The following is a 21,506-nucleotide window of genomic DNA, read 5'->3' as shown; positions in this document are numbered from 1 at the left end:
CCCTGCTTGTGTGCGAGAGGACTACTCCTGTTGTGCTCTTGCTGCCTGTATTCCTTTGCTTGGACATCAGAGGGACAGACAGCAGGGGGCTGTGGAGAGGGCCAGTCAGTGTCTACATTCTGAAGTTTAGAGATGGTCAAAAGACTGAGAGGAAAAAGGAGAACAGGGTTGAAAGGGATCAGGGAGAGCTGTTTTGTGCTCACTGAGTTAAAAAGGCACTGTTCTGTCACATGATGTCAACAAAGAACTCACAGGGATTGCCCATAGCATGCTGGAAGGACTGGCGACTGGCGGTGAGCTCAGGAGGAACGGCTGCTAACTCTCTCCCAGGTGGGGCTCCAGGAGGCGTGCTACTGTTGAATGAGGTCTTGGGGGCCAGACGGGCCAGACAATAAGGGGGAGGCAAGCCTGGGGGGCCGTAGGAGGAGGCATGGCTTCGCTCGCTCTGGGCACAGGAGCCTGGAGCTGGCTGAGTAAAGGCGGCGTGGCTGTAGGTGAACGGGGGGTGGTTGTTCTGTGTGACAGGGTGGCTCCTGTGTGAATGACTGTGGCTGAGACTTGACCTTGCGTGACTTTGGCTAGAGATGGCGTGGCTGTGATGGCTCATTTGACTGGCAGATCTGTCACCACGCCGCCCTCCGCGGATTCCTGGCTCTGATTCACTGCATGTTGACCTTTGACCCTTTTCCTGTGGGGATGAACGTCTACCTTTGCCTGCGCTGGGGTTGGATCCACTGCTTCGGCTTCCTGTTGATTGGGGGGGGGGAAAAAAAAAAAAAAAAAAAAAAAAGGAAACAGAGATTAACAGGTTAAGACTTCAATAGAATATAAACACCCACAAATACACAGTGAGCAGCTGCAAGTCATCAGCTACTGATGATTCACGACCGGCTACCGATAAACAAAGACAAAAGGTCACACATTAAACATCAGCTTAATAAAGTCTTCTTGAACTCCACCAGAATTAAGCATAACATGAAAAGGTGCTCGTGTTTGAAACACAGTAAAATGTGTCAATGTTAATAAATACATTACTGCACTTTGTTTAAGGTGTGACCACATTTTTTGTTATGCAGTCTAGCAAAAGTCAGTCAAGGGCAAACATGATTATCTCAGTGATTTCTGCCCCAAATTCTGATGCAGCAACTGATATTAAGGCTTTTTCTTATATTCATACAAACACTGAAACAGTCAAAGATCATAAATACAAAGATGACACACCTGCATCAGAAAGATTACCACAAAGCACTTGATGAACAACGCAGAATGACGTATTTGTCGTGTTGTCAATTTCTCAGTAATAATACGTGTCACAACTCTCAATGCTGTTAATAAACACTGCTGGCATCAGACTAATGGAGGTGTATCACACTGTTGCAAAATCAAACATTCCACGCCTCCCCTTCCACAGTGAGCCCAACAGCACTGGGTAAAGTGGTGCATGATTGCCCCCTATCAGCAAGAATGATAGCACAAGCCTCAGAGTGCTCATCCTGCATCATGCACCTCCCAGCACAGTACGAATGCATGCCTAGAGGCACAGAGAGGGAGAATCGGACGTCAGGAGAGTCACAGACAGGATACACATGGACCAAAGAAAAATTATGGGACGGGCAGAGAGAGAAAAAACAAAAAACCCAACAAAAACCTTAAAGCTACAGTATGAGACGTGGAGAACGTTGAGCACAAGAGAAAGAGAGGAGTGGCAGAATAAGATTGAATGGTAAAATAGAGAGAGCAGCAGAGGAGGAGAGGGGGTTAGCAGGCTTACCGGTTCCCCCAGTGTCCGGGGACTACCTCCTCCTTCAGTCTACCGTTGCCCAGCAGAAACAGAGGGAACAACAGAATTACACACACCTCCCAGCCCAGTCGTTCCTCTACTACCTGTCGTGTCCTAGTGCACTTTCCCCCGTTAGCTCCAAACCAACGTAACGCCGGTGGCTGTTACTGATCCTTTATATGCAAATATGCAGAAACTGTCCCCAAGATTTCACACATGCACTCATTACCATGAATGCTTGCTCTTTTCTGAACGCTCCCAAAGAAAGAAAACCATGACATTTATTTGTCACTTGTCTTCCCAAAATTTGCTGATAAACGAAACCAAAACTAACCGAAAGAATGGCAACTGGGCGAAATTAAAATATGGATGAGCCACTCAAAACAATGAAAATAAGACAGAGAGATGGTAATATATAGTTTCACATCTTTTGTCTGGGCTACGTAGTAAAAAATATACAGCAACATTACCCCTGCCAGCTACTTATACGTACCGCCCCAGCGCAGACAACAAAAACCATGCAGCACCATCACATTTTGATTCAAAAATCAAAACAAAAGATCATTCAAGAACTAATGGAGACACATGGACTTAGTGTTGATCATTTCAAGCTGGTGATTGATAATCACATGGTTGATCAGATCTGTTTTGTGTACACACCCAGTACTGCAGAGCTGTCCGCTGCATGACTCAAGATGCTCATGATTGACCTTGACAATACAGGACGCATTTTAGAACACAGATATTTATATTGTATTGAATAATGCAATCCAATGTCCACTTCCTGCCCAGAGAGCCAGTAAAGCTAACATTAGCATGAGCCAGACATTCGTTAATATGCCAGAAAGACTTCATTAATGTCGTGTTGCATGTTGAGCGAATATATTATATTAATCAACGATAGGCTGATGGAAAACTCGTCTTGCCCCTCCTTATTGCTTACCCTCACTGTGTTGGCTGCCTGCGCTCCCACTGTGGAAACTGTGGCATGGGTCTGAGTATCCTGGCGGAAAGCTCGGGGGTGCAGTGGGGAAAGGAGGGTAGGGGAATGGCTGCCCGCCCAGAGGCCAGGGGTTGCTAGTGGGAGGTAGTGGTGCCAAAGTGTCCTGCTCAGAACCTCCACCACTGGATCCTTCATTCAAATTGAGTGAGGCCATGTCTTGAGGAGAGAGGGAAAAAAAGCAGCAGAGAGGGACAGAGTTAGTATAATCCTTCTATTTAAAAAGAAAATGCCATAAATGTGTGAGCTGCTTAATTAATGTAGGTGTGAAAAGTGGATGTACTTTGGCAGAGGTCCCCAAAGGTATAGTAGCACTGTTCAGAGAAGGTGATCTTATTGACAGTGTGTCTCAAGTAACCGTGCTTCAACAGACTGCTCGCGTACTTCCTCGCATCGCGCCTATCCTTGAATCCTTCCACTCTGGAGTACAGCCAGTCCACTACATCAGCACCTAGCATGGCAAAGAATGCACACGTGGACATGAAGTTCAGTTCCCTGATGCGTGGAACAGATGCTAAAAATACCACTTATATGCAGCAACCACACATCAACCACAACTGCAATAGTTAGGGCAAGCAGCACAATGCTGCAAAACCTTTGAATGAAGTTAGTGGAGCTAATGCTAGAACTACGATGCTAATGCTTTTCAGAAAAAACAGAGTCTACATGACTTGAAAAAAAAATACTTATATGATGTTGTTTGTTGTGTTTAGAAAGAGTAAACTACCTAAAAAATTATATTTTTAGATACCATGCATTTGAATTGATTTCAGTCTTGTAATTTAATATTGTGCTCTCTAGGAAACCTACTGATTTCTTTATTTCCCTTTTTTAAAGAAAAAAAAAGCCTTACTGAGTTATTTTTATTGCCCACACTCAGCACAGAGGTTTCGATCACTATGCATGCAATGCATGTCTGCACATTTCCAAGTAACCAGCATTGTTTACAGTAATACAGCCACTGTTTCTATATAAATTTCTGCATTGGGTAGATTTTCTCACCTATAACAGCATTTGCAATGGTGATCTTCAACCACATCCTGTCTCGAATCTCTAGGCCAGAATCAGGCAACTGCATCACTTTGACAATAGTTGCCATATCTGTTTTACTTACAGACAGAGGCAAGTCATCAAACTCTGAGACGGAAAAAGAGAAACAATTTTGATCATTGTGACCTCATTATTTATAGTTCAGTTACTGAGAAGTGACCTTTTATACTGGAACAAAGCAGCAGGTAACCTTTACCATAGTGAGGGTAAGGTGCAGTTAGGGCTGTGGTGTGTGAAATCCAGGCTGCAGGATCAATGGGCCTCACTGGCTCAGCTGAGAAAATAAAACAAAACGAGAAACTTTTTATAAATAGGACAAAGTGAACACGGTATGGTTTAAACATTATCAGGTCATCATTTGCGTTGCTCCAAATATTACACCACACTGTCTGTCTTACCACGAGGAATGGTGAAGTAGCTTCGGGGAGATGGGTCCCAACATTTGGCAACAGTAAGACTAATGGGACTGGATATACATAGAAAATAAATGTTACTCTTAGAAAAATCATACACAGAAATATGCTGTACTTGTTCCCTTTTTTAAAAACACCAAAGCTGAATAATCTACTGCGCATTGTCATTCTACTGCGAATAACTTTACGTAACATAATCAAACTTGTCAAATGTGAAAGCCGTCGATGGCTTTCATTTCCTATAAATCCTTTAATGTCAGCTACTCATTCTACTGATGAGCAGTCGACACTGACTAAGAAAGACGAAAGGTCAACTTCCAGGAAAAGTTGCAACAGTGCCCAACGGTCAAGCAGCATTATCAACTAGCTTTTCCTATTTATTTAGATCCTTGATTTTCTATACAGCCCCATGACTCACCAGCACATTGGTTCTGATATTAATTAAATTTCATCTGATTTCAATAATCTTCCAAGAAAGAGTCCTTACCCAGTTTTGGAAACAATCTCTCTCAGGATCCTCACAGCGTCATCATTGCTCATGTTCTCAAAGTTGACGTCATTCACCTGATTGACAGACAAAACCAACAATGTAATTTCTTTACATTTCTCGACCATGTTTTACTAACTAAAATATTATTTTGAAGTTCTGAAGAGAACTTCGATGCGTTTATGCATTTATACTGTGCACGTATTAATCTCTGCTGTTCTTTTAGGGGTTCACATGGCTGCAAATCCTAAGGTCCTTTTGATGGAATGAACCCCCACAATCATAAAACAACCTATACTGTTTGTATCGGGGCCACAACAAATTGGAAGCGTCCATCACAAACAGAACAAAGGATGGGGAAGGAAAAGAGAGGCAGGATTCCAAGTTTTACATAAGAGTTTAACAAGGGAACTAAATACAACCGTCATTATTAACATGCAGCAAAACCTCAGAGAGATGTTGTCACTGCAACAGCAAATTCGAGGCACAATTATTACCAGTTCAAATATCTCGTTATGGAAGCGTACCTGTAGTAGCATGTCTCCAGGTTCTATTCTGCCATCAGCAGCTACAGCTCCTCCCTTCATGATAGAGCCGATGTAAATACCGCCGTCCCCCCGGTCATTACTCTGACCGACAATACTGATACCAAGGAAGTTGTATTTTTCTGTTGAGATTAAAGCAGGGGATGAATACAGTTACAAAGACTCGCTTTGGTATTGATATGAATTCTACATTAAATTCTATGACGTTAAAAAATAGGCATGGATGCAACAGGTTTACCCATGTTTAGTGTGACGGTGATAATGTTTAGGCTCATCGTGGAGTCTGTGATACTGCTGAAAGACGATGACTGGTAAAGGAAGAAGAGGTTACAGTGAGCATATTGTGAATAAAAGTGGCAAAAAGCCCATTTCAAACAATTTATTCATGTGTTTCAAGCACTCAGTGTCAATGTCACTTTCAGCAGGGGCACTGATGTGTTTTAAGAGGTGCATACCCGGTCGATCTTTGCCACTTTGTGCCTCCGTCTGCGCCGTTTGTGTCTGCGCATCAGCTGTGAAGACGAACTCTGTTCTGTGGAACTACTGAGCCTGAAGAAGAAAGTGAAATCAAGGAAAAGATGGAATATTAAATAGGGTATATGAATAAGGCCAGAGTGAGCAATTTAAGCTATTTAGTATATTCATTGGGAATTTTCCTTAAAACTCTGTGAAGGTCTATGTACACACATACAGTTTCAACAAAATAATAAATTGTTAGCCTTGCTATTCCTATTTAAATGAATTTCTAACACACGCACTATATCTGATTGTAGTTTAAGTGGTTAAGTCTGATTTATTGTTGCAAATTCTTCACTGTTTTTGCAGCTTTTATGAAAAGAAAAACAACAAATCACATCAGAAAGAAGACAAAGCGACCAAGTTAAGTGTTTCAATGGCAAAACTGGAGAAGAACTTACCTGCTAGCATCCTCATCTTCTTCACTGTCGACAAATGAGCTGGACTCCAGCTCACTGCTCATTACTGAGGCACTGTCGTAACCCATGGCCGAGTCCCTTGCAGTGCGCTCTGATTTGGAGTGACCATTGATGCGAGGGACTGTAGAGAAAAAGTGCACAGCAGCAGTAAGTCAGATGGAGAGGGGGGGGGGGGGGGTCATCATTGCAGGGTGAAGTGAGAATAAGAGAGCAACCAGAAGGCGAGGAAGGAAGGAGTTAATGAGAGTGGCTGGAATACAAAACAAAAATCATCTGCAACAAGCATTAAACTGTGATCTCAGGAAGATGTGGACATTGAACTGAAATATATCTTCAATTAGACCCTCCTGCAGGTGGAATAACATGAATTAAAAAAAAAATGTAGCAATAAAAATGAAAAATAAACGCATTTTTTTTAATACAGTACACGGATTTGTAGACTTTGCAGAAAACCAAGAAAAAGTAGTGCCCTCCCATCAGAGGAAAACTACCAGGTCTGTCTCCATACGTACATTGGCAGTGAGGTGGCGCAGTCTCAGGGTAACAGCGGATTGGCTGAAAAGGTCTCATAAGGCGAAGAGGGCGTGGTAGCCAACGTACTCGCCGAGAGCAAGCAAAACATTCCAGCAATGTAGTAGTTCCCATCGCTAGCTCCGCCCACAGGGTGCTCATTTGAAAGACGAGCTACTGCACATAAACACTCAATCAGCAGAGGGACCTGACATCCAGTGTTAAGACTCACTCAAACATATTTCCTCTCGCACTCTGCTGACTGGCGCCAGAGAAAACAAAAAAACAAACAAACAAAAAGCAAGTGTGCAGGTTCACCAAGCCAGCCTGAAAAATCTGCGTCTTTGTGCTCTGCTCCGTCTGTGCTAGCTGCTCTCTAAAAAGCCCGAGCCCCAGTCAGTCTATGCCCACCAGCTGGCTGTTGACACACTTCACAGCTTATCTACAATAGAGGAAGTGCCAGAAATAGGGAATACACAAAACGACAAACTATCAAGAGTGACGTGTAGTAAAACAAGAAGCGAGTGCTATGACTCAACAGCAAAGTCACGTTTTGAATGAATATGCGAAACTTTGAACACGGCATTATCGTGACCTTTCCGAAAGCTGTGACACTTCCAGCAATTGACTGTTTTGTGTGAACTCTGATCTTTAAAGAGAGAAACATGCAGTCTAAATAATTCTATAATCAATCGAGCTGCCTTTTGATGAGAATCGCTCATAAACAGAACCAGCCTATAAAAGCTTACACCTATTAAATAAAAATGTCACCTTGCTTCAAAAAACAAGAGCCTCCCTATTTTAACCAACTATCCATAACTCTGGAAAAACAGAAAAATAACACCAGCGTTAAATTAACCACAAAAAACAATAGAAAATATTCCAAAGCCCAACACCATCCCGGGAAATAACACAGCGAATCCCTCTCACCGCAGCTGACAGCACGCCTTCTTCCAATGAACAGAGAAAGTGAGCTGAGAGTGAGGAGAAAGTATTACCTCCTCCCTGACTCTCATGCACGCAACTGTTGAATGACTGTTAATCTGCCTCTGACCAATCAGACGATGGTATCCTCCAAAGCAGAGAGAAAATAATATGTGATTTTATACGATAAGCTGTCTTCTCCCCTCCCTTCCTCAGGTGAAAGCACTGTCGAGTGATTGAAATCACAAAAGCTTTGCAGCCCTAATACAACAAGAACAGGAAAATGAGCTGAAGACACTTTTTCATAACAGAGAGTAGTTTATGTTCACCAGCTGTTTTGCAGGCTTTGTGTAATACTTTAATACAAACATAAGTGCTCAGGCTTAACTGTGTCTTCTCTGACCTCAGCCTTGAAATCCTGACGGCTCTGTACAGCATAACATTTAATGCCACGGGAACGCTCCCCCCCCCCTTTGTTGGCCACAGTCGTCCTCTAATACAACTGGTTAAGATACAGAACACCTGGCAGCCTTAAAACAGATCATATCCCATAACTCCATGAGGTACTCTTGCACCTGTTCTCCCTCTTAAATTTTTTAACTGCTCCATTATTCATCCTTGAATGCTACAGCGCAGGAAAGAAAACTGAGAAAGACGAGAGAGAGAGAATAGTTTGACAAGTCTGAACATTTTAACCGATCTTTGTAAAACAGCGAGGAACGCTCGCATGTGTATAAGGTGACAGGGGAATTCCTGCTGCTGCTGCTGATGATGCTGCAGGCAGTGAGGCACAGAGGTGGGAGGAGGTATCTGTCTTTACGCCTCGCTGTGTCACTCGGTGAAATTAAAGCTGAATTACACTTAATTGGACTTTGTTACACAAATTTATGAACCAGTTCCTCTTGGAGTTTCTCCGGGAAAGTATATGTGCTTCTAGATTGGATTGAAGTCAGTAAACACAGACAACGGGGTGGATAACAATGTATATTTCATTGAGTTTGTGATCCTTCTCACATGCAAAAAACAACAGATGTTCAGTTGGCTGTTAGCAGCAGCGGCAGCAGCAATATGTCTGTGCCAAGTCAAAAGCATCATCATGGAGTGCACCAGCGTGATCACGATGAAATCACTGGCTATGCTCATGTGCAGATAGTCTGCTAAGATAAATCTGTTCCCCATCTACAGCCCTCCATACAACCCCAACCTGATGCTGTAATCAGTGATGCTAATTGCACCACATAAATTAATGAGTATTTAGTTAATGAGCCTGGAGCGCAGGATGCAAAGAGCCAGGCTTGCTGTGAAGAGAGGACAAAGGGGAAGGGGGGAGCGAGAGAAAGAAAGCGAGAGAGAAGAGCACAGTGATTTTTGCTGTCAGTGAAAACAATGGCAGACTGCGATTGTTTATTACTTGGTGACAAAAAACCAACTAATTTTGTCAAAAATACCTGTGTGGGACAGAAACCGGATGAAAGCAGGTACCTCTACTGATCGCCAATGTGCTTATATGGGTAACCACTGCAAAACCTTCCTGTTCTCTGTTGTGGATAGCACAGACAGCCTCCCTTACTGAAAACACTGAGCCTGCAAATAGGAGTTCTTGCGAAGTAGCAGGAAAGTGCTGCGCCTCTCCTACCGAAGAGCTTGTAATAGAAATTGCTGTAGTCAAATGTCAGCACAATAAAGCAAATGCATTTGCACTTGATAACAGTTCTCAGGAGCTTTTAAAGTCAAGATCCAATCAATTTCTTTTCCAGATGGAATGGAGGCATTTTTTATTTCAACAGTGACTGCAACAGACTCCTGTTATAATTCAGACCTGAGAGCCACAGAAGAAACAGAAAAGAAAGACAACTACTGGCCAACTATTCCAAAAACGCTGACATACAGTGAACTTTTTGCTTTAACATAGCTGCAGTTGAACATGTACCACTTGAGCCCCAGGGACCTTTTTTCATACATGTCTACTTCCCGTCCACATTTTTTGGTGATTGACTTGTGCGGAGTATGAGAGTTAAATGAAGAGGTACTGAAAAGTAATAAGTTGGAAATGACAAGATAATTGCGTTTTTGGGATCCATCTGTTCCTGGCTGATAATACTCACGCTCAGTTTCTCGAGCTCTCCTCCGTGCGCGCTCTCTCTCTCGCTCTCTGCGGTGGCTTAGGAGAGACTCTGTACCAGTCTCTGTGTCCAGGCCGTCACGACTGCTCACTGCATTGGCACTGCAATACACGCATCGGAAAACTTCAGTCAGCTTCATAATGATGTACAAAACACAGAGTATCTCAGTCTGCCTCGCAGAAAGTGTTTCAAATGAATTCTCTAGCCAGCCTGAGACCAACACTCCCGAACATAATCCCTAGCTACAGTATACTTCTGTCTGTTATAGTATCTGTATGCCTGCCATCCAACCTTTGGGGAATATGCAACTCATATCATGACTCTGTTTCAAATTCAGTCCCTCTGGCCAAAATAGCAATTTCATTGTTCGGTGGTATGTGATGTGTTTTTCACTAAGTGTCATTAATGACCAGATACCCTGAGAGGGAGCCATTCTGGACAATACTGGCATTAATGAGACCTATTGAAAGCCCAGATGGTGCCTGGAGCATGATTGGGAGAGAGACAGAGAAGAGAATGACAGATCGCATAAAAAGTGAGAAGTGGTAGATCAGGTGTGGGCTGAGCAATAAGCCGGCCTGTGTGTACTTGAGGTCTGGAAGGAGTCTGGGGGCTCTGGAAGAGCTGGCGGGCAGATTGTTATTCTGTCAGAGGGCTGGAGACGCCGTGGCCTCAGGCACGAGGGTTAAGGGACTCACACTGCCACCGGGCTCCTAGGAAACCTGAACCCGATGAGAACTCTACTCAACCCTGTCAGTCAGTCACACGCACTTAGGCACGTATGCAACATGTATCTGACACCTGAATACCTAAATAATCACACCTGCGTAAATGTCAGTGCACGCGCACAAACAGTCAAAATCAAAGTGTATAAACAGAAAAAAGAGGCATAAAAAACCAAACCTGTGAGCAAACATCATTCCTCGTTTGAAAACAATGTTCTCGCACACCTCAGTGCCTACGTGTGGCTGACCAATGCAAATGAAAATCTCAGGAGCAGACAGGATGCCGTGTCTGCCGTGTTCACTCAGCGGGATGAAGCGCTCAATTGAGCATGCTTACATGCGCGTGCTACAGAGTACTAATGGGTGCACCTGGGCCCGGCTTCACCAGCACGGGTCAGTGCATGTATGCAAAAATCAGTGAAGATGCACACTTCAGGTGCATTTCTAGTGGAACTGATTAGAAAGCTATGTGATGATCGATGCGGTGGCCACTGCCTCGCTGTTAGCCCTGTCAAAACCTGTCAAAGGGCGCTCACCAGCCAGCCGACGGATCTGCTATTCTGGTGGGAGATTATCCGAGGCGCTAGGCTCCAGCTGTGAACAAATGCCACCCCCTTTCAATCCCCACACCTACCACCCCCTCTCCCTGTTGCCAATAGCCCCCCCCCCCTCCCATTGGGAAATGGAGATGGGTGCTTTTAATGTCTGCTAATCCGGATTACCGAGCAGAAGCACATCAGTGTGTCCATTCTCAGACCAAAACACCTATTCTGTGTGTGCTCATCAAATAGAGCCATTCACGCCGACAAACACGAGATGCATGAATAAAGCACAAAGAGAAAATGATGTGGTAATAATATTCTAGCTATTTGCAGACAGCGGTACAGGGGGGAAGGCTGGATTCATTTCAGAAAGAGGGGAGGTTCGCGATAGGGAATTCACCATGCTGTAAAAAGGCCTGGCTGTCTGACTCAAAGAGCGAAAGAGAAAGAGAGAGCGAGGCACGGAGGGGGCGGGTAAAGGGGCCGGCAGACAGTTTGCTGTTTTTTCCACAAGGTGGCGGTAGTCAAAGCTGGCTGGGAACAATAACATCATCAGGCCAGATGACAGCCAAACAGGAGTGAGCAGCCCATAGAGGGCAAAAGAGAGCTGAGATGTCAAACAGTAGATAAAGAGATACACTGAGACATGACAGATTGCATGTTCTCAATATAGAGCCTCAGCTATATTGCTCTAGTGCTGTAATGGCAATGACTCTTGGCCTCCACTGCCCCCAGCCCTTTTGGCTATATTTAGGAAGGGACTTCTCCTTAGTGATTACAGTTATATTTTTTAAATCTGCTGGTTTTAAGGCAAAGTCTGGACTCAGGTAGCCATAACGTTGAGAAAATCTCAATTTTTGAGTGCTTAAGCAATAATATGATTCAGGCCACATGTGCTTTTTTTTTTAAGAGTATGGATGAATGCTCTTAGTGACTGAATACAATGAGCCTCACTTGAGTGCCAGTATTTGCCTGAAGAGGTTTATGCTGTCAAGGCTATTTCAAGAATCAGCCGCCCAAGCAGCATGCGCATCGTGTTTACATAGACGAGCGGAGTAACGCCTTACTCCATGGCTGTGTGGGCGGGAATATATACCCAAGTGGGAAAAATACTCACGCCTATGCATATTCCCACACTGTAGTGTTAGCACATACTTCATGCTATATTCACACAGCGGCGGAGCGACCGTCTACACTCCCCATGTGAGCCTGTGACGATAAATCTCTCTGTGGCACGTTCCACGTTCTGATTAGCACATATAGCGTGCTGTGAAATGAAAAGGTCAACCGGTACGCAGGGCTGCGTGCTTGAATACATCTGCCTACACGAGTGTGTGTAATTGTGCATACATGACGAGCGGCAATCATCCTACTCACTGGAAGGACGGGGGCCGTGAGTCCCCGATGCCCCCTGTTCTCTCGAGGGGTGGGGGAAGTTCTGGATGGCTCTCCGTGCATTGAGATCCTCCATCAGAGTGTGCACTCTCTGCCAGGACCAACTGAAAAAGACAGGTTGGAGGAAACAAAATTATTCATTACAGATTAGACATATTCAGGTCAAAGACAAGCACACGTTATACCGTGCATATTTTATTGTATTCTATAGGCTGCATAGTGTGGACACAGAACTAGAAGAAAGAAACTCTGTAACCACGCAAACTCAAAGATAAACTCAGAGACAGACGTCTCTTAAGCGCGAGTCCACTCAGGGGAGGCTGTGAAATTGAGATGTGGCAAAAAGGCCTACCGATGACTTCTGGCTATGCTTATACAACTTGAGAAACACTGCAAGCTACTTAGAAACTTAAAAGACTTCTGTTCTTTTACTCAGCTGAGTGTCGGTACAAAGGATGATGTACAATGACCCATCCTTTCATCTGAGCCAGAATAATGAAAGTTAAAGCAGACAGGCGAGGAAAGCCCAACAACTCTGTGGGCTGTGATTATTCTAATGCAAGCCTGGGGGTTCACAGGCATCGCTATGGTGCCACTCGATTCTCAAATAAAGAGTGGGATACTTTTCTTTTCTCCATTACAACGGATATAAGTGTTACTGCAATTTCCATCACCTTCTGTGCCTGCCGTGTACTGACTTGCTGGCTTTCTTCTCGAAACATCCTAAGAAGGAGCAGATTTCTCTCTGGTCCTTGGATCTCCAGTTTTATAGAAATTTGTTTCTATTTAAAACAGCGGCTGGTGACCAAAATGCTGTAATTCTAAAGAAAAATCAATGACATAAAAACATAGGACAAGCTGACAGAATTGAACAAAGGAAAAATAAAATGAGAAGAAAGAGAAGCCAGAGAATAAAATGTTTTAAACTTCAGGTTTTCAAACAGGTTTTTAAATGTCTAATGTTGGGGGGGGGGGTCCTGCTGTGACCGGGCAGTTTGTTCCAGAGTTTAGGAGCAGCCACAGGAAACGCCTGATCTCCGCTATGCTTTAATCTGGACCTCAGGACAGCTAGGAGCTTCTGGTCCGCAGACCTCAGTGAGCTTGAAGGAGTGTATAACTTTAAAAGATCAGAAAGGTACGAAGGCGCTAACCCATGCAGTGCCTTAAAAATAAATAATAAAATCTTAAAATCAATTTAAAAACCGACTGGCAGCCAGTGTAAAGATGCTAGTATAGGACATATATGGTGGATGCATTTATTACATTATTTTCCTTCTGGCTTTGAGAGTTTTTTATGGTAGACCTTGAAGAGAATTCCTGATATATTTTTTCCCAAATACTTTAAAATGTACACACTGGATTATTTTATCTAAGGCCTTAATCAGAATCAGAATCAGAATAATTCCAAAGGAAATGATGTGGTTACAGTTGCTTTAAGAACAACAGTAACAGATTTAACTAAATTAAATAATACAATATATTACAAAGTCACAAAATATAAGAAAAAACTCTAATATACAAACAGCTCAATTATAAATATCCAGAATATTACAGAGATTAAATATATATGATTGAAATTAACTTAATGAACGTAACTAATTTTGGAAACACTGGACTTGCTAATCACACTGACATAAATATGTGGACCAGGTTAATCTTCATATTACAGCCAGAATCTCTGACGGCCCAAATACGGCACATATTCCAAAAAGCACATCAGATAAATTACAGAGTATTTCAATCTAGCCCAATCTGGTTTGCAAGGACCCTCCCTGGGTATGTCTTTAAATTCCATTAAAATCACCAATAAAATAATCAAAAGCACAAACTTCTTCGGCAATTTACATAATAACGTCCCAAAACTGTAGCTTTAAAAATTGTTCGAATATGAGTGTAAAATGATTTCAGCCATGTTCCATCTTAGGTTCTGCAGCTCCCCCAGCATCATAGGCAGTATTCTTAATTATTAATGCATTACGATTGATCTGACATTGCCCCACGAGCAAATGTTTATCTTTTCATTTTATACTAAGTTTAATAGCACAGAAATTTTCCTTCCTTTTGAAATGTTTAAACATGCAAGAAAAATAAGTCTACATCAACCTCACCGTATATGTAGTCTAGTTAGTGGAATCTAATATATTTTTAATTGATTTATTGTCTGAATAACTATTAGAATAATAAGTCCAGTTAGCATGTGTGGCTAACATACGGTGTGCAGGTGTTTTAATCACAAGAATTTTTTAACAAGGAAGAAATAATGACTGCAGAGGAAATGCTGTGCAGCGACACCACAAATTGTGATTTTCTTTCTAAAACGAATACATCAGTCACTTCACCTGCAAAGTTTAACATTAAAATGATAAACGAGAAAGAAAGAAAACATAATAAAGTGTAAAATCATCAAATCAGTCTGCTGAGAGCTCTTTGAATAGCAACACATATTTGTGAAAACGGGAGCTGGACTTAAATAAAATGTGGCGCAATCATGAGGAAACATGTACATATTAGGACTAACTGTTATATAACAGTTGACTAACTGTGACCACACTTAATCACAAGTGGAGGCTATTGTGAGAGAGTATCGACAACAATTAAGTGTTATTGAGCAAGACAGTCGCTAACAAGTACACAAACACCACCATGTGGCTCTCTCTGACCTCTGACCTCCCCAAGCGGAAAGAAAAATAATGAGTTTCCCCATAGGGATCAATAAAGTACGATCTATACAAGACATTGTTAAAAAAAACAAAAAGACACTGAGCAAATTAAATTACAGACCTTCAAACTAATTTATAAATCTTTGCTGCTACTTTTGGATCAATATTTAGAGACAGACGTTCTTTGTCCTATATATATATATATGACTGATTAAGGTGTAAATCCTTCTCTAATAAAGATAGACTGATTTAATTTGGCATAGCCTATTGTCTCTGTAGACATGGGTTCACGGTGCTGTTTGTCTTCAGTAATTAAAAACACTAGAAATACACAGTGTATGTGGCCAAAGGATTGCAGCAGATTAGGGCTATCAAACTCATATAGTTCATAAAGAAGTACAAGTAACTGTAAATTACCATCCATGTACAAAAGAGATGAATAACTTCAGAAAAACCAAAGCAATTCCAACAATATGTCTCATATTCTTTCACATTTAGTTACTGTTACTATCATTACATGTGAATGACAACATATTGATCGCCATGCATCTACAAAGGCACCAAAGCCAAACTAAACAACGCTTTTATCATTCAAACAGCTTGTGATCTACAAATGAGCTAAAATAATAACAAATTTCCACTCCAGTAGCATCATCAGCTCTATTCACAATGCTGAGATTTCATTGTAAAACTATAATTATTAATAACTTCTATGCAATTTTTACACTTCGCAAAGACACCCAGCTTGACTGCACCACTGAATGGATTTCATGGGTGTATGTTTGACCCCCCCTGAAGTAAATGGTCATTTTAATGGTCAACCTAAACCAGCTCTTTTGTTACCAGGGCCTGGTTTAATATCTAATGGATTCACTCACACCTTTATAGCACAGATGAACAATAGCTTAAGGTGAAGAGTGTTTGATAACTTATGTGGAGGCGTTGCATTTTAATATGTACATGATCTATGGGTGCTCCACATATCTTTGCATAGAGCTGAGACTACACAGCCAGGTGAACAGGGGCAACACGGATGAGCCATCCATCTCACTTACCCAGGAAACTACTCTCCCGTTGAAGCATGGCAGCTTGGCGTTGTCATCAGAGATTTCTTCTTTGACGACCCTAGGGAGCAGGCAGACAGATACAGTCAGGCTCACTAACCAGTGGTCGGACACAGAGTTGGCTCAACAACACAGCATGGGTCGACCTGCAATGTTGCCCCACGCTGAGTGACATTCACGCACTGAAAGCCACGTTTTCAACATTGTTTTCGATCAGCTTTGCACCCTTTGTAGCATGAAGCAAGCTCATAGAGTAGCGGTGGTGCTGCATTCAGTTTCTAGCCTTGATTTATAAATATCATGGCTATCAGACCACTTACCCTGAGCACAACAATGTAACAACAGCTCTGCCTACAAGGGAGAGAACTATAAATCAGATAGATAGATAGATAGATAGATAGATAGATAGATAGATAGATAGATAGATAGATAGATAGATAGATAGATAGATAGATAGATAGATAGATAGATAGATAGATAGATAGATAGATAGATAGATAGATAGATAGATAGATAGATAGATAGATAAATAGATAGAGTAGGAAATGCCTCATAACTGCGACAACGAGGCGTCAAGCGTGTATTAATAGGGTGATCCTGTGCGAGCGCCTCCTTCAGTTTGGCTGTAAATTCCCAACAAAAATACCTCCCAGTTACCCTTTGACCCTCTGGGAAACAGTTCAGCAGCAAGCCGTCACCACACCTGCTCAGCTTGTGTCACACAGATCAGGCCTGGAGCTTGCTGAGGGGCAGGAGACGATCTGGCAAAACACACTCTGACACAAGTCACGGGGCTCTAACATCCTAATATATTTACCAGATTCCACTGTAACTCCCTGGATGACTTTATGTGTTGTATGTTGATTGTTTTTTGAGAAGGATTTTCCTGGAAAGGCAGCAACTAAGCATTTCTGAGTCTGTGGAGATCTCACGTAAGCTTCTTGGCTTTGAACATGAAAAAGGGAGAGGCATGACTTGAGAGCAGCAGGAAATCCAAAGACGATTTTATGCAGCGGTGTTTCTGACAGCGACTTTACAGCTTTTTTTTCTCGTCCTGTTTTGCCAGAACGTCCCTGCAACTGAAATGATTAGCCAAGCTAGTTGTGTTTTTGTGTGCACTGCCGCTGTGGGAGCTGCATTGCTGGGAGTGGTGGACAGAGATAACGTAGCCTTGTGGCTGGAACTGACGACCACAGAGTCTGCTGCTGTGGCATGTTCCACCTCAGGGAGGAAAAGGGAGGGAGGTGAGGGCCGAGTCTGCCGGCCACTCGTTAGGTAGGAAGTGTTTGCATCCTCTCTCTCAAGCTGCATGACCAGCTGTACAGTGACTTGTGAGGATGTGGGAGTGGCCTGTATAAATAAAATAGGAATGATTGCTTCTTCCTAAAGTTTGACAAAAATAAGGATTTCCATTCACACATTTGACCTGTGCAAGTGTAGTTTATGCTTTTTGGCGTGCAAAATACTTTCGCTTTGTGTTGTAAGATATGAGCTGAGACGCAATTCCAATGATAACAGCTGATGACTTTAACATCTTCCATCTGATATCAGGACCTGCTTTAGTTTCACTTCTGAACCCTAAGCACAGACGCACAAATGTACGCACAAACACACACACACCGTAAACCCTGTTTAGAAAGCAATGTGTCTGGTGTGGGCTGCTGTCAAAGATCTGACTTCTTAGGGCTGACAGCTTAAATAGGTCTTAACAGATTTCACAGGATAATGACTAGATTTACCCCGGTGATCGTGGAATATTCCGCCGCTGGTGATATTTGTGTAGCTGGGAAAGATTAGATGTGTTTGTTTATGCTTTGAAAGACAGAGGAGGGCTAGGTTAACTTGCAGCCTAGAACAGAAACCAGAGGTGGGAGAATCCAGCCACCTCAGACCAGCCATCCAATGACTTTGGTGGGCTCATGCTAATGACACTTTAAACAGGGAAGCAAAATATTTGTAGTCAAACAAGTTTGTGAACAGACTGACTTCAATATGCCTCCGGGTCTCACTCAGTAAACACCTCAATTCAAGTTTAACCATGTGTAAAGCTGGTAATAATAGCAAGTGTACTGTCAATGGCGCGTGACGCTTAAAATCACAAAGTTCATACGTTTCAGTTCAGTATGTGATTGTTATCATTGCAGTTGATGCTATGACATCAGATTCTGGTATCACCTTCAAATCTGTCACAATCTGTAAATGATAAAAGCAAGCAAGGAGTGACGGGAGTGCGTTTGTGCAAAAAGCTGCAGATTTTTGTCCTCTAACTACAGCAGGAGAAAGATCCCCTTACCAGCCCCCTATTTTCTGAGGCACAAACAAGACTGTTTCTTTCAGACCTTCAGCTTGGCTGCTTCCTCAGCTCCAGAGCGCCTCTGTGACTTGCATTATAGTGAGGTTTCAAACCCACTCACCACCAGTGGCAATGACAAAACGCCATATCATCACCTTGAAGTCTCCAAAAAAACCAAGTGGGTTGCTTCAAAACAACCCAGCCAATTAGCTTCCTGTCTTATGAATATGGATGAGCGAATGAATATTACTGACAAAAAAAACAAACAAACAAAACAACTGAAGTATGAAATGTGTACACGAAATGTTCATCGCTTAATTTGCTGTGCTCTGTTCTGTGGATGGAAATGCCACATCCCCTAGTTACACGTTTTCCATGCAATTCCAAAGGGACCTGAAACGGCACGTTCACCGCGGTAAGCCGAAGCGGCTGGGGCGCAAACCGTTTATCAAATTTGTGTGGCCATTCCTTAAAGAGCTGATATGGCCAACACAAATGTAGTTCAGCAATCCCATAAGAAAATGGCAGTTTTCTCCCCTGCGCACCAGGGGGTCTACTACAGAGAACCTTGCACTGACTGCTCATTTACATTTCAAACACTGTCTATAACTGCAAGGGATTTGATGTTTTCCCTCTCTGCTCAGCAGTCTTATTCCTCCCTTGCTAATTCTCCAGCAGCCATACTGTCTGTGTGTATGCAGTGCAGCCAGCACGGCTACCACAAAGCGCTGCTTTCCTCTGTGCCTTTGACTGAGTTTGCTTCCATACTGTGCCAGTACCATACGGCACTGGACTCACAGAGCCTGAATATCCAAGCGTAACTCAAAGGCAGGAATGCTTGTAGAAATGCCTTTGTAATATCTACATGGAACTCGACCCTGTCCAGTTCACAGTGTAATATGACTGTGTGCTTTATGCTTTGTAATGCATATGCAGGAAAAGAATCTACGAGGCTGTGAGTTTAGCAACTTGGAGTCATGTCTCTATGTGGAGAGAGCAAACACGCTTTGTTTGTTTCCATAATCTGCTTGTCGATCACCTGAGGCCCAGTGAGCAGCCCGGCCTGCAGCGCAAGACAGGCAGGAAGCCAGGCCTGGGGACAAAGCGGCGCACCAAGACTAGCCTGCAACCAGGAAGAGCCAGTTTCCCTCACAAGGTCAGGCTGCAGTGGAAATGCATGACGTTCGGCTCTGTAGACACTGCCTGCCTCTGCATTTCCTCAAATCATTTTTGCGATTACGCTGCTAGATACAAATGTACGTAGGCCCGTGTATGACTCCTCAGATTGGAATGAGAACAGTCACTGACACAAATATGTCATCCTCAGCAGAGGCCTGACACAAGTTGATCTTGCTGACCGAGAGAACTGGAGAGCTTTGTAGACCTCGTGTAACGCCTGAAAACCAGGATGGGTTGACAAAAAGAGGGGCAGAAAAAAAAAAGAAAGACAAGACTAAAACATGGAGGAAATATTTCTGTTCTGACATTCAGTGAAGGAAGTGAAGGTAACTACATTTTTAGGGTAGGATAAATAACAAAATATTCACATTTAAATCTTTTGCGTACACCGTTATTTTACCCAGCATGCTGTCCCCATCAACACCCCCTATTTTGCTTCTACAGACAATCTACATCATAATTACCATTAGTAAATTAAATTACCCATGTCTCTCTCATAATAACATTAAATGATAAAAGCCAGTGAATTGTAGGATATAACTAGATGGCAGACAACTGCACCACCAGCACGCATTATTTAACTTTGATGTTTTCCTTAGGAGCTCTGTAATAACACAATATATTACAATGCTGATCAGAAAATTTAGCGAGACAACTACTTTAAGGACTGAATGCTGTTAGAAGAATTATTCAGAAAGGTGATAAGATGATGCACAGTCACCATCACTGCCATGTGGTTCCCAAATTGCCTTGGGATCCACCTGCAGTGCACAATATGTGTTAGTAAACAAATACAACCATATAATTCATTAATAAATAAATATTTTTAATGGTTATTTCGAACCCTGCTAAAATTATAACCAGGTACTGGGAAATAGACCATTACGAAATCTGAGAAGTTGAATATTGAGACCTCGCCAGCATTGCTCTGACAGTCATATTCCACATGGTTAATATATTGAGGTTAATATGAGAAGCAGGGGTCTGGCTCTGTGTAATGCACGCAGGTCTGCGTCATTAGGGCTCTGGACAGATCTGGTACAACTTCAAACCCTCAAGTGTCTCCTCCGCTGAGCACAGGGTAGCCTGTAATAATGAGCAGGTGCCAAGAGCAGACATGGAAACAGACACGGTTCTATATAGTTTTGCGCACATGTAGCAATCTGGCAGTCGGGATCGTTTGATGTTGCCTATAATGATAGCTGTAATAAAAGGTGTAAATACACACCGCAGCAAATAGCAAATGAGCCACACGAACAGGCTAATAATAATAATGATCGCCGACAGTAGCCACTTACCCAAAATCCTGGTCCATGGATTTGAAGAAGAATTTGTAGCTGTTGACCGGCCGATTGTTGAGGACATTTTTAAAATCCGCTAATGTGACTTTCTCCGGAGGAACAGACAGTTTGACCAGATAAGGAGTCTCCTCCTCGTCAATGTGATAAATTATTTTAGTCTCCGCCATGAGAGTGTGAAAAGGGGAGGACAATCATGGGAAAGCAAAAAGGGTTGGCAGCGCAATAAACAGGCCTGCTATGTTACCAGCTACCCGGAGAATAACATAGCAGCGTTCCCTAATATATAACCCTGTATAGCCCGCGACGGAAAATACAACTCCGTGCCTTTGACAAACACAGCGAAAATCCAGGCATAATCGCGTTATGAGTGCCTGTATTCCTGCTCCAGTGTGAGTCGGTACGGTGGCTCTCTCGGCACTAAAACAGGAAGGGACAGTCCACATCCTTGCGATATGGAGTTGGGAATATTGCTATTTTTCACAAGCTAATTGGTTAGACAGTGCTGTCATCTAGCGGTGTATCTGGGGTGTGCGCAGGCCACCTTATACAACACACTCACACAGCTTCCTCCACAGTAGCC

General features: G+C 42.8%; 1 protein-coding gene across 8 annotated transcripts; it reads right to left on the bottom strand.

The window, feature by feature from the left end:
* LOC145422833 (segment polarity protein dishevelled homolog DVL-1-like) lies at window positions 1–21,427 on the bottom strand. 8 transcript variants are annotated; one of them, XR_013904055.1, is made up of 17 exons: window positions 20,924–21,427; window positions 16,145–16,214; window positions 12,412–12,533; window positions 9,750–9,868; window positions 6,193–6,331; window positions 5,731–5,824; window positions 5,514–5,583; window positions 5,258–5,397; window positions 4,731–4,807; window positions 4,229–4,296; window positions 4,027–4,104; window positions 3,783–3,917; window positions 3,064–3,231; window positions 2,724–2,939; window positions 2,441–2,490; window positions 1,772–1,810; window positions 607–747 (listed from the first exon to the last, which is right to left on the bottom strand). XR_013904055.1 is itself a non-coding variant. In XM_080294688.1 (16 exons), the coding sequence occupies exons 1-16, from the start codon at window positions 21,091–21,093 to the stop codon at window positions 137–139; spliced, it is 2,169 nt and encodes a 722-aa protein (XP_080150814.1). In that variant the 5' UTR covers window positions 21,094–21,427; the 3' UTR covers window positions 1–136. The 8 variants fall into 8 exon arrangements, 7 of the variants coding, with proteins under 7 accessions (XP_080150814.1, XP_080150813.1, XP_080150818.1 ...); XM_080294688.1 differs by lacking the exons at window positions 1,772–1,810; window positions 2,441–2,490 and adding an exon at window positions 1–144 and having other exon boundaries at window positions 253–747; XM_080294693.1 differs by lacking the exon at window positions 2,441–2,490.
* Window positions 21,428–21,506: the final 79 nt, after the last annotated feature.

Source organism: Astatotilapia calliptera, chromosome 20 (assembly GCF_964374335.1).
Source record: "Astatotilapia calliptera chromosome 20, fAstCal68.1, whole genome shotgun sequence".
Lineage (NCBI taxonomy): Eukaryota > Metazoa > Chordata > Actinopteri > Cichliformes > Cichlidae > Astatotilapia > Astatotilapia calliptera.
Note: the sequence above shows the minus strand (reverse complement) of the source record. Positions and strands in the feature narration are given on the sequence as shown.

Coding starts and splice junctions, on each gene's coding strand:
- LOC145422833 (XM_080294687.1), bottom strand. CDS start 21,093: ATGGCGGAGACTAAAATAATTTATCACATTGACGAGGAGGAGACTCCT. Junction 3,918..4,026: donor TGCACCTTACCCTCACTATG/GTAAAGGTTACC, acceptor TTTCCGTCTCAG/AGTTTGATGACTTGCCTCTG. Junction 3,232..3,782: donor CATTGCAAATGCTGTTATAG/GTGAGAAAATCT, acceptor TTGCCATGCTAG/GTGCTGATGTAGTGGACTGG.